Genomic DNA, 12902 nt, shown 5'->3' on the forward strand with positions numbered 1-12902 from the left:
TGCAATGTATTCTCCAACATGTTTCAAAGAAGATGCAAAGTAGGTGATCTGCAGTTTGTCCACCAAGACTGCAGCATTGTGTTGGGCTCCCTGTTGTTGCACTTTTTGTGCCTTTGTTGTTGCTGTAGCACTTCGACTGATTCAGTGCAAGTGTTTTCAACTGCCTGTTCCTTTTCCTCTTGCCCAGAAGGAGGTGGAATCACTGGTTTATTTTACGTCATGGTTGAAGGTTCCTGTGGGTGCCTTTTGCAAATATCTGATGAGTAAACTAGTTCTTGTCCTTTTCAGTAAAGTTCCATGTTTTTTCCTTTAACTCATGAGCATTTGTAAGCACCAGCAATTTAGGATAAGTGCTGCCTACCTACAGCAAAAGGATGTTGAGCAAAACCAGATCAGTATGCATAATCCCACCTTCCTTGCTAAAGAAACTATTTTGGTCAATGTGTGCATTAAAAAGTCACAGCGTGACTCATTGGCCTGAGCTATTACTAGCACTTCATGAGAAAGCATAATTTTCACTCCACTGTTCATAGCCAGCCTAGATGTTGTTCATAGCTTGTTGTACATAGTTTGGGGTTTGTGAGCCACACTGCAACTGCAGTTTGCCTTTTAGCTTGCATGGATAATTGACCTTAAAAGCCAAACCTTGAACCCAATGAAATCAGAAGCAAAACTTGTATTGATTTTGTTGAAATCAAAATCAGGCTGATGCTGTATTGCCGTTTCATCTTGACAGACACTGGGGGAGAAGAAAGCCTTTCAGAAGGCTTTATGTTTTTCACACTGTGGGCCCTCAAAGACAGTGAAAGTAACTTGGGAAGTTGTGTGGATTGGATGACATCCGAACTTACCGATGTCAGCATTACTGCTCTTTTCCAGCAGGTTGGTCAGCTTCTTGCTTTGCAAGAGGGATGGCAGCCAGTGTAAAAATCTGCCATAAATTAGAGATTCTTCAAAGGGTGAGGATTCACATAGTAAGTGAGACTTTTTATCTCACCCACTTCATGTAGCACTATGGAACACAAGTCTTGGAAAAACACTGCTGTCAAGAAGACATGACTATATCACAGTTTGTTTCTGGTTGATGAAGGGAAGCCCAACCCTTTGCTCAAGGTGTTAATGGCATGGAAAAATACTATGTGATTTTCCTGTTGTTTTAGAACCGCCTCCAACTGTGGGCAAGTTTGTTTTACAGAACAGAGCTTTAAGAAAGAGGACAAACTAAAAAAGAAATGGTAAACATTCAAGCGAATGTTACTGTCTTGTGTTACTCAGGAGCTGGTTCAGTTTGCTGATTGCTCAGTTTCAGTGTGGTCTGAGTAATGAAGAGCTGACTAGTGAGCCTAATTTGGAGTAATTCCCTGAGTACTTGGAAGCATAGCAAAGCCAGAAAAACTCTAATGAAAAATAATGGAAAGGTAGCTGGGGGCTTAACTTATGATCTCTGCTCATTACAGTAAGCGACATTTTCATTGCAGTGTTGCCATAGATTATTGGCTGCCACATAGCATAGGTCCCTCCTGAAAAGATCCTGGAACAGCTTTGTTGGCACAGTAAAAGCCATGGAAAATCACCAAAGATTTGCTTAAAACCCAGTGATTGTTTGCCAATTATTAAGGTTGTGATGCTTTGTTCAAAACTGGCTGGAAAATTAGGTGAATAGTCTGTATCATTTTATTATGTGGTTTCTGAGTGACCATCTTTGGTCTTCCACAGTAAAGTTAAATAACTGGAAAACTATTGTATTGATATGTTTTGTTTCCATATAGAACTACTCAGTTTTGGCTTTCAATATTTCAGCATTGTAACATATACGATGGCAATGATTTTGAAATTGGCTTTGAATCACCTTTTTCCTTTCCACGTATGTTGATTTCTCAGAGCACAACTTACCAGGTGTCTGTAAGATTGACATAATTGGCATGTTTGTTCCCACATTGGGCAGGGAGTAGGTGAAAGGGCTGTGTTTGGGAACTGGAAAGACCTGCATTGGCCTGTTAAAGCATGTTCAAGAGCACTGCCCAAGAACAGCTTTTCTGCAAAGTGTATCCATCATGAGTTAAACAAAGGCAATTCATATGGCCAAGTGAAATTGCAATGTCTGAGATGTAGCTCTTCGTACGTGATATTTTGTGTCAAAAAGTGACATTTTCATTGCAGTGTTGCCATAAAGTGAAGTGAGTTTCCTCTATTCTTTACCTTCTTCCTAGTAGTGGTTTGAGCAGCTAAATCGTGTGTCCTGGAGGAACCAAATCAAGTCTTTCACTGATGGCAGTGAGTAACTGCTCCATATCCATGTTCTCCTGTCCTGTCAGTAGCAAGGCTGCCCACAGTCTCAGAACACATTTATACACCTGGCCAGCCATGGGCAGATTAGCATAATGGGAGGACAGATGGACACATAAACACAGAGAAGACAAACAACAGCCAGTCTGTATTCCTCAATACCTTTCCCTGCAATGCTCAGGGAAGACCCTGTGTCAGGGATCCCTCTGATACCTGGCTCCCCAGTCTTGATGTTTCAAATATCAAGCCCCCAGACCCAGTCTCATCAGCCTACATCCTCTTTCTGGAGGCTGATCCTGGAGTCCCTTGGTCACTTCAGTATATGGGAATCAGTCCATGCTATTGACCAGCAATCTGTCTTACTTGAACATGCTGATGGGACATGTATGCATGCTGCCAGAACAGAGGGCACACTCACACAGGAAACAGCTAGAAACAGGGTTTAGGGAGGACAAAGTCAAGGTGATTTGGCACAGAGTTCTGCCAGTCAAGTGTTCTGACCTCCTCCTGCTTGCACACTGTTGACCTCATTTATTCCCTGCCTCATCCTCTCTCTTTTTCCCTGCACTTGTTCTCTTCTGTCATCCTTGGTCACTCACTTCCACTCTTGCTCTGTCCTCGCAAGAACCTATAAATTCAAGTCCTGTATAATCCTTAAATACTCTTGTTCAGCCCCAAAACTCTGTCTAAGCATCCCATAGTAAATCCTGTTCTCCCTTTACACAGTGGTCTGTAGAGCTCACAGAGCCTGCCAGTTTCTTGTGTTGGGTCACACAGATGGAATGTGTGACAGGACTGGGACTTCCTCCTTCCCCTTTGAGGGTCTCAGAGGTGGTGATTCAGACGGGTTAGTTTGGTTGAGTTCCCCACCTTGTCACTGTGTCCCTTGTCACTGTTCAATCCTTATGTTTATTTTAAGGATCTGTTGGAGAGCTGGCCCTGCAGGCAGTTGGGATGGCAGAGGCAGACACCCTGGGAGAGGAGATGTGTGAGCCAGCCCAGCAGAGCAGGGCAGCTGATTAAACCCTGTGTGTGGGAATTGCAGTCTCCTGAATGCTCTCTATGCTACTGCCAGTGAAACTGGCCATCCTCAGTGTGCAGCAGAGCAGGCTCAGATTAACTCAGACACTTCAATTTTGCTTTAAAAAAAGGAAGAGAGACTCTCTGTATCAGTATTTCCCCAGGGTCCCTTCTATACATTTTATTGGTACACTTTGTCTAGTTACTGGAAAAGAAATACATACCTGCCGGACATATAGTAACTTAAAGAAAGTTCCTTAGCTTGCACTTAGCTATTTTTTTGCCCTCTGTTTTGCTTTTTTTAAATGTTAATCAGGTACACAGCAAAATGCATGTAATAAATCAATAATAAAGATTATGTAAGGGCATTTATCTGAGCAGCAGTGTAGCATTCAGAAAGGAAAGTGAGCACTGTTGTTCTGAAGCCCAAAGGACTCCATGCAGACAACAACATTAAAATAACATAAGAATGAAGAATACTGTGCTCAGCTGTCTCCAGGAGGATGTCTGTGCTGCATGCCAGTGTGTTTTCTATACTGTGTTTGCTGCCTGTCCAGGGTTAGTTTGAGATCAGGCAAGTGTCCTTGAATATTGTCCAACAACATGGTTTGGGGAAATAGAGCAACTGTTGATTTATCTAACTCATGCTCACAAATTACATGTACATAAAGATAAGAGTTGGGCTGATACAGATCACTTTAGTAAACTGAACACACTTCTTTCTCACTTGAGTTGTCTTTTTCCTTCTTAGTGGTGCTTTTCTATCTGTAGCTACCTGTGCTGGTATCTGCTAAAGAGGCTGAGCATGCCCCTGCAGTTTCTGTGGCTCCTGTTTGCTTCTGATGAATTAGATGTAGGATGCCATTTGTTCTAGTAGATACCTTGGCCCTGAGAGTTTAAACTGGTGCCTGCATCTGGCATTCATTATTTTTTCTGGTCCTAAGTAGGAAAGCACTATTTCATCTGTGGAAACAAGTAGGAAAATGTTCCACTGCATTCTGTGGAAGTTCTTACCCTTAAGAACTTCAGTTTCTGGCCTATGCAGTTTTTTCATGCCTGGGGTGAATTCAGGGACTGGTCTGCACTTGTAGGCTGAACAACTCATTGCTCCATTCAAAATGGAGCATGAGGAAGGAGATCAGACCTCCTGAATGTGCTTGAAGATCTGAGTCCCAGGGGAGAAATCATGCATAATTGAAATATTCTGGTAGGACTGTCCACATGCAGAAGCGAATTGTTCTCTGCCTTGTGCTCTCAAGCTGCTGTTTCATTATACTGGCCTAGCTGGGAGGTGTTTTATCAGCATAATAGATTCCCTAGATGAAATCTTAATTCCTGTTTGTCTCTGTTTTGAAAGAAATAAGAATAAGCATGCCCTGTCCTTTCTGTCTTTGTGACAGTTCCATAGAGGCTCCCCTTGTGTGCCTCTCTGCATTTGTAGCATGGCTGAAGATTTCCAGTGCTGGGGTCCCTGGGTATTGAGATAGGTCTTTCAGAAACTAGATGTTTGTGTTCCTTGTGCTTTCAAAATTGTGTCTGCCAAAAGCCATGCTTCTTGTAAGATCTTTCAGGTTGGGTATGCAAAGTCATTAGCCAGCTTTGCAAATCTTGGCCTCTACATTTTCCTTTAAAAGAAATCTTTTTTCTTTCGCTAGGCTTCTATGAGCTTCCAGCTGTGCTTCCCTAACAAACCTCACATTTAGAGTACTTGCTTCAAAAGGCTGCTAGCCTCAGAGAATATAAGGAAAAGGCTTTCTTTTATTACTGTGTATTAATTAAAGAAATACCTAATACCTACTTGGAATTCCTTTATGGGAAAAAAAACCATTAGTTCCCCGTAACATGCAAGATGGTGAGTTCAAAGAAGCAGGGATTAAATTAACCATTTAAAGAGCAAAAGTGTCTGGCAGAATTAAAATTATGCATCTGTTGCCAGCCCAATAGTAGAGCAAGTGTTTGTAAATCATAGTTACCTCAGCTCAAATCTCCCCTCACTGACACATCAGGTCTGGGATCTCTGAGCTGAGGCCAGAGGTTCCTCTGGTCGGGGTCTGTCTCTGACAGTAACCTGTAGGGATAGAGGGTGGGAAATGCGGCACGCAGGGGTTGAGCCTTTTTCTTCAGGTATTCAGAGCAGCAAATAAACTGGGGTAGAGGGGTCCAGCAGAAGGGAGCCCTATGGAAAACTGAATGGTGAAGTAGCCAGTGAGAGACACGTGGGATTTATTTTGGAGGGTGCACATTCTACGCAGATGCTGAAACAGTGAGCTCCAGAAAGTTTTGGCAGAGTACTTTTTTTCGCTTGTTGAGATTTGGAGTGTTTTTAGGCAGGAATTCTGAGTAAGTCAACTTTGGACTGCGTGACTCAGCAGAGTCTCTAATGTAAGATAGCTAACAGCTTGTGAGAGTGCAAAGTGGGAACATAGAGGGAGTGGTTGGGTGGACTCCATCTAGCATTTTAAAATAGCTAAAGATGAGTGTCTGTGTGTCAGCTAGCTACCCACTGTCCTCTGTAGCTGCTGAAAATCTTTAACAGAGCAGTGCAGCTAAGCATCTCACTGCAGACACTTGTACTTGATCACCCTAAAAGCTCTTTACTCCACTGGCTTCATTAGCTAGATCTCCACTGACTGGGAGACATGGGCTTGAATCCTTAGCTCTCCACCTGTGCCGAATCCTCTTCTTCTTACCTCATTTGTGCTCCAAAAAATGAAACTAGCTAAGAAAAAGAAAGAGCTAATCCAAGATGGGAAGAGATAATCAGTTCCCCTAATGAGTGCCTGTGGGGTGAAGACCAAAAAAAGCATTTGAGGATATTAGGGATTTCTGGTGTTGCAGAAAGTCTCTTTAAAAGGTGAAGTGCAAGACTTGAGGAGAATTAGGAAGAATTGTGACAGGCAAAGTCTGCAGGAACTTTGGGTTATGAAGATAATTGAGGGAGGTGGAAGGAACAGAAAAATAACCCAGGTTGTTACACTTGGGAGTGTCTCAGGGCTGGGCTTTGGCGTGTATGGATTTGGGGCAGTCTGAAGCATGAAGCATCCCAGAGTGGCAGTGGGCTAGAGAGGAAGGCACACTGTTCACAGACCTAAAAATAGTGGAGCAGTTTCACAGCACTTTGAGAGCTGAGGTTCGGTGGCCCAGAGGCTCTGGCAGCACGTGGCACTGCCAGCACCTGCCCCCTTTGTGCAGCCAGTGCTGCCTCCATGGTGGAGCCAGGAGAGAGCTACACAGACAGGGACAGGCCAGAACTGAGTGGCTCTGAAGAAACTTGCAAGAGTTTCAGATGATGGACATCACTGACATTGCGGCCATCTGCTCTCAGAGCACTTGAAAACAAAGGGCAAAAAATTAGCTGAATAAAATGAATCATTCATGTCTGGTTTTCCTTATTAAGAATCCTAAAGCTGCAGTTTGCCATTCAGGTGTAAGGAAAACAGGTACTGGTTTCACTCTCCCATGCACTGTTCCTCTTCAGTGAAATCATCTGAGTTGCATCACAAAGACTAAAAACATTATTGGTGAACTACCAGTATAATATGATACTTGCACAGTAATTTTAACCTCCACTGTTTTCTCTCACTGGTACAGTACTGACCAGTTAAATCCAATTATCTGTCCCTTTCCTGGAGGGAGATTATGTGGTTTGAGGGGATGACATGTTAGCAGCTCCCACATAGAAAAAGTCAGTCCCAGTCACTCAGAGGGGACACCAGAGCAACAATTAGCTGTGCAAAAACTGGTGTGGCAAAAGCACCTTGCTCCAAATGCATGTGAACTGTAACCTCGTGCAGGGTAGCCATCATGTATCAGTCGTGCAAGCACTTGCAGCTTTGGGTTTGTACTGATACCACCACTGATTTAGCCTTTCCCTTCTCCTGCTTCATCACCTGGGGCTTAGGACTGTTCTGTTGAGGTTACTCTGAATATCCACTTTGAGGCTTGATCTGAGCACTAAATATCTGCCTGACTCTGAACTTCACCTTTTGAAAAATCAAGCAGAGCTGGAATGTTTCACCTTTGCTTCCCTGATTACAGTACATAGCTGGAGGTAGCATCTCTCCAGGACCATATTTAACAGTGTTGTCCTTTTTATACTGCATATTCACCCTGGAGATCTGTTACAGACATCAAGTGAAACACCAGTGTATTTCTCATGGCTCACTCTTGAAATCCTCTTTCAAAATGCCTAAACTCAAAAAAATCAATGTGTGCACCAAACACTTTGCAGTAGTTCCCTAGCTTACACAAGTTCTCTAGCCCTTGGCTAGTGAGCATTTTGTTGTACAGGAGAGAAAAATTGGAGGTAGTTGTGCTGAATTTGTTTTTCAAAGTGACTCTTTTGACCTTTATGAATTTAAGAATTTTAACTATGGTTCTGTTTTTAAGTTCAGAGATTTTAGTAGCAAGACTATATGCTTTCAAGTTACAAGGTTCCATGCCTGATCTTATGCTGTAAATTGCAACATTTAGCAATTTGTGGTTTAATTTAGAAGGATCACCTACTTTCCTAAATGCTTAAGTAATGTGGCAAGCTGAGGTTATTGATTCTCTCTGAATTTATTACAAGAAAGCTGTATCCACTCTCGCCTCTTGGGAATGCCCCTCCTGAACTGCATGCTTGCTAGTGACAGCTTAGACCCCTGATACATAACCAGAGACCTTGCCTAATATCCTTGCAACTACTTTAGGGAATTTTTATTAAGTAAAAGCATCATTAAAGTAGACAGAATGATGAAGTTTAATGAGCATCTTTCTCACTTGATGTTGTTCGTTTTGCTGCTGCTGCAGCAGCCATCTTGCTGTCATTTGTTACTTCCAGTGGGGCAGGTGCAGAATTCAGGAATATTTTCTTCATGTTTACATCTGCATACAAAGAAACATTTTTTCATGGAAGATATTTTAAAAATCTATACAAGGAAAGAAAGCTTCTCAGAGTTTCTGAGGCCTTTCTGCATTTTCAGTCTTGCATGTGATCTCCACTTTGCTTTTTATGTAATGAGAAGTCTGCCTACAATACTGTAGCTGCTCAGTCTACAGAGGTTCTGCAGTTTGTGAGCTGTGGTTACAGTAACCAGCTTCTGACTGTTAGCAAACTTCAAACATCACAAATATTTGTTTGCACTCCAGATTTTGTCCTTCAGCAGAGGTTTGAGCCTTGAAGCTGTGTGTAGTAGCCTGCTCAGAGCTGTACCAGCACTGTGAACAGATGAAGATTCAAAATATCTAGTGGGAAGGCACTGCCATGAATGTGTTATCAGCACTTGTCTCACAAATCTGCCTTGAAACCATATCCACAATCTGTGTCAAAATTCTTTTGTGTGTTTATGGAGACAATGTGCCTTGGCTAAGGGTCTGGCCATGCAAACAGCTGTGTCAAGGTGCCATCCTCTAGCACATCACCATCGGTCAGCTGAGCAGCAGAACTGTCTGTGGGCATGTCTTCAGCTGACCTCTGCTGCCCAGGATGATGTGCAAGTGTCTCTGCCTAACATATCTGACTCTGCATTCATGCAGAACAAGAGCATCTACCTAGTTTGTACAGCTTGGCTGCTGCTGTGTCTGAGTCTTTCTAGTAAGTACTGAAATTATTAAAGACTTTATGCAAACTTCACATCTTTTAAAACTAAAGGGTTATAGGTTCTTGTGGAAGTCAGATAATTGCTTCTCTGTGCAGATAAGCTCCATTAGTGTTTTTATTTTGCTTTTTTTTTTTTTCCCTGAAGCTTTTTTTTCCCCTGGGAGTTATAAAACTGGTGTTTGTTGTTGTACCAGCAGTTCATTGAGAATTTTGAATTCTCTTTTCCCTAGTGTAACAGAAGGCAAATTCTGTCCCAGAAGCATTATTAGAGTCATTATTGTATTTAAATATTGTTGTGAGACCATATGTCTCCTCATATCTGATGTTTGCAGACAGGAGAGAGAGACCCTGTGTGTGCAGGCTTGTACCATCTAAATATATCTGATCCGTGCTCTTTGACTAACAGACTCCATGAAAGATTGTAAAGCACTCATCTTCAGTTGGGACAGCCATGTGCATTGGAAGTCCTCTCGTTTTGCCAAGGAAACTGATTTGATTTTCTTATTTCAAACCCACTAATTACTTTGCTGGATGAAACTTTGGTGCTCATGCTGATAGAAGTGGTTGGACATGAAAATAGGTTAAAAGAATGTGGAAGTGCTGTAGATGCCTTCAACTCATGTATATCTATTACTACTAATGTAGTATTTGCATGGGACAAAGGGAGTTGCTGGGGCACCAATAGCAGTGAATATTGTAAGGAGCAGATATCAAAAAAATATCAAAAATATCTCAAGTCAGTTGGTATTTTTACTGCTTAATGCATGCTGTGGCTTCTGGACTTCTTTTTGTAGTCAAAAGGCATTGCCCAAGTAGACTTTACCAGAACTGTGAATTTCCTTCAAAATTGTCAGTATTCACATTTCCTGCATTTGGAAAGTATCTGTGTAGTCAGTAGAATTCCCCCCACACCCATTTTCTTCTGAGGTTTAACTGTCCACATGCTTGAACATTTGCTCTGAGAAAGGAGGAAATGAGAGGTAGAAAGTATGCCAGAAGGAACACTTGAGAGGGAAACTTACATAGAGTTTCTAAAGCAAAAGGGGGAGCCTAAACCAGCTTGAGCAAAAGGAGGGTGTGTAACACTTCACAGCCACTTAAGCTGTCTCAGTCCTGTTTGGGTTGGCACTAACAGGGCAAAGGAGCTGTGGGGTAGCAGGATGTGGAACACAGCTCAGTGATAGGGGACTTCTGTAACTATCCACAAAGGATTTTTGTGCTCAGATACAGTGAATCGCTGGATTTTCTGTTAATCAGGGCCTAAAGTCCCACATAGGGACTTCAAAAAAGCCAAAAACCAGCTCGAAGGTTAATTTTGTATTTACCTAACTAGTGCTATCTTGTGAGAGTTACAAAACTACTGCTGAAAGTGGTTCAAATGCTGCACTGCATATCATTCAGAGCAAGATGCTGCTTGTTCCCTGACTTCTTCTGTCCTGGGTCAGTTTCTGATGGCACAACCTCCTTGAATGTCACTCCTGTGCTCTTCTGCTGTGATGGATTTTCACAATACTGAATCATCTCCTTCCATAGACTCCCTCTTTCAACTTACTTAACATCTTCCAAAAGAAGAGTTACTTAGGATGTATATTTGATTAATACACATACTTGGATAAAATACAGCCTTGTGCTGCTGGAGCTCTGTCTCGTCAGAAATAAAATAAAAATATGTGTATTGTAGCTAATATGAAGCATGTAGTTATTGCAGAGGGTCAGGGCTCTCTGCTTTCATCAGGAAATGCCACCTGATCCCTTGTTGACAGGAGGTGATGGCCCACATAAAATTTCAATAAGGTGAAGTAATGTCATAGTTTACAGTTGTATTTTCCTTGAGCAAGGCTGTTTGGCTGCAGTACACCTTGACAGCAGCCTGCTAAGCAGTATAATGTGAAACTTCAGCTGCTGAGAAGGTGAAAGCAAGCGCTGCCTCTTCATCCCACCTTACAAGAAGCTTTAATCCCATTCCACAGTCCAGGAATGCCAAGGTTGAAGTATCTTCCAGATACAGCAACATAAAGCTCAAATTAGGTGGTTACTTTTCATATTCCAACATAGAATTAGAATAGTAAATAGAATAGAGTCACAGAATCACAAAGGTTGGAAAAGACCTCCAAGATCACGTGTAACTGTGACTTGGGAGAACAAACATGATCACTCTGATCCCCTCTTCCTGCTTCTCCCAGCTTTTTATGGTGAGCAGAAAATGCTCACCATAAAGGATGTGGTATGGGCTGGGATATGCCTTGCATCAGTTGGGGTCATCTGTCCTGGCTGCATCCCTTCCCAACAACTTGTGCACTCCTAGCCCCCTCACTGGTGGGCTGAGGAGCAGAAAAGGCCTTGGTTCTGTGCAAGCCCTGCTCAGCAATAACTTAAATAACCCTGCGTTGTCAACACTGTTTTCAGCGCAAATCCAAACCACAGCCCCATAGCAGCAACTATGAAGAAAATTACCCCAAGCAAAACCCACAATGTGCATCTTCAAAAAGCACTTAATGTCAATAAGTGAAGTTAAGTTTGAACTGTGTTTATTTTGGGTAGGTTTTTAATTTATTCTAATCAGGATTACTCATAAATTATCTATTAATTACTGTGTGATATTTAGCAAGATCCTTTCAGCCATGTAGTCCATTTAGCTTCACAGTGAATGCTAGCCATCTTAATTGTAGGATACTTTGTCAACATTTAATCAGTGGTACTTACTAATGTGGCATTGATGTGTTGGTATCTGTCCCAGTGCTATCAATCATGTGTGAACAGCAAAGGCAGCTGTGACACCATTGCTCTCTGTCACATTATCAAGCCCCTGGGTTTTCTGGTTAGGGATGATGCTCACTTTGCTCTAAGCAGGCACTCTATCTCTCCAGTTCAACCCAATTTTTATCATTGTCTACTTGAATACACATCCTTGCAGCCTTCTGAGCTTTAATCCCATAACTGCAGAATAAAGGTTGCTAGTTTCTGAAGGCAAAACTGATTGCTCCTTCACTGCTCCAAAAGCCTGCTCTTCCCTGGTGTTACTCCCCTGAAAAGTCACAAAAACCCAAATGTTAATGACTGCAGCTTGAGAGCTAATAGAAAATTCAGTGTGTTGAGACAAAATAACAACCTTTTTTTTTTTCCTAGTAACTAGATGCTTTGTTTAATGTGCTGCAGAGTAAAAGTCTGTGTTTAATGGTTGTATCACAATTTTTTTTTCTCCTTTCCTTACAGTCTTTATGGCAGACACATGCAGGCAAACCCTGAACCTCCAAAGAAGAACAATGACAAGTCAAAGAAGATCAGCCGTAAACCTCTGGCAGCCAAGAACAAATAAGTGCCTGGCTTCTGCCTCTGTTTTAAATCTGTTGCATTGGTTTTGCTTGTGCCTACAATATTTCTACACATCTCTTATTATATATAAGAAAGCAGGGATTTGAATTAAATGCAATTTACTATGTATAATGCTTTAGAAGATACTGCTAGAGGGAAACAAAATTACATATGCTCCTAACTATGGTCACATTTATGTAGCCATTTAATATATCACTGTCAAACATACTTTAGCTTTTATATTTATATGTATATTAATGTCCTGTCTTCACATGTGTCACATCCTGTTAATATAGGGGATTTTGCACTTATATTATACGATACTAAATTTCATAGCATATTCCAAGTGATTTTAATAAAGCTCTTCATTTGTATTGCTGTTTAGTTTCTTCAGTAGGACGTCTGAATAGGAAATTCCTTGAGGAATGTATGTGTGTCCAGTTTCCTGTAATATGGTGATTTCTTCTGTGTAGGAATGTGGCAGCATTTTATCTGATGCAAGTTAGTTAAAGTGCAAAGCATTCTGTTCAAGCAACATTTTAATCAGTTTCTTTTTCTTTTTTTATGGTGCTGTGGACTGCTCTTTTTGCCTTGAAGGTTATTTTGAAATCAAGGAGTAGGGGAGGGGAGAGAGAAAAAAAAAAATTGTCTTTGTAGAGAGCTGCCAATTGCCAGACTCAGTTTGGGGAAGAGAACTTTGTCA

At 41.7% G+C, this 12902-nt stretch overlaps 1 protein-coding gene across 1 annotated transcript in view; it reads left to right on the forward strand.

The window, feature by feature from the left end:
- RSU1 (Ras suppressor protein 1) overlaps positions 1–12573 on the forward strand; it is a 102171-nt gene extending 89598 nt beyond the window's left edge. Inside the window, exon 9 of the mRNA XM_054273916.1 lies at positions 12101–12573. Coding sequence (XP_054129891.1) covers positions 12101–12203 — 103 coding nt within the window. The 3' untranslated portion in view covers positions 12204–12573. The remainder of the gene's footprint in view (positions 1–12100) is intronic.
- Positions 12574–12902: the final 329 nt, after the last annotated feature.

This window comes from Melozone crissalis, unplaced genomic scaffold (assembly GCF_028551555.1).
Source record: "Melozone crissalis strain CALT ecotype California unplaced genomic scaffold, PUWL_Pcris_2 ptg000016l_1, whole genome shotgun sequence".
Taxonomy (NCBI): domain Eukaryota; kingdom Metazoa; phylum Chordata; class Aves; order Passeriformes; family Passerellidae; genus Melozone; species Melozone crissalis.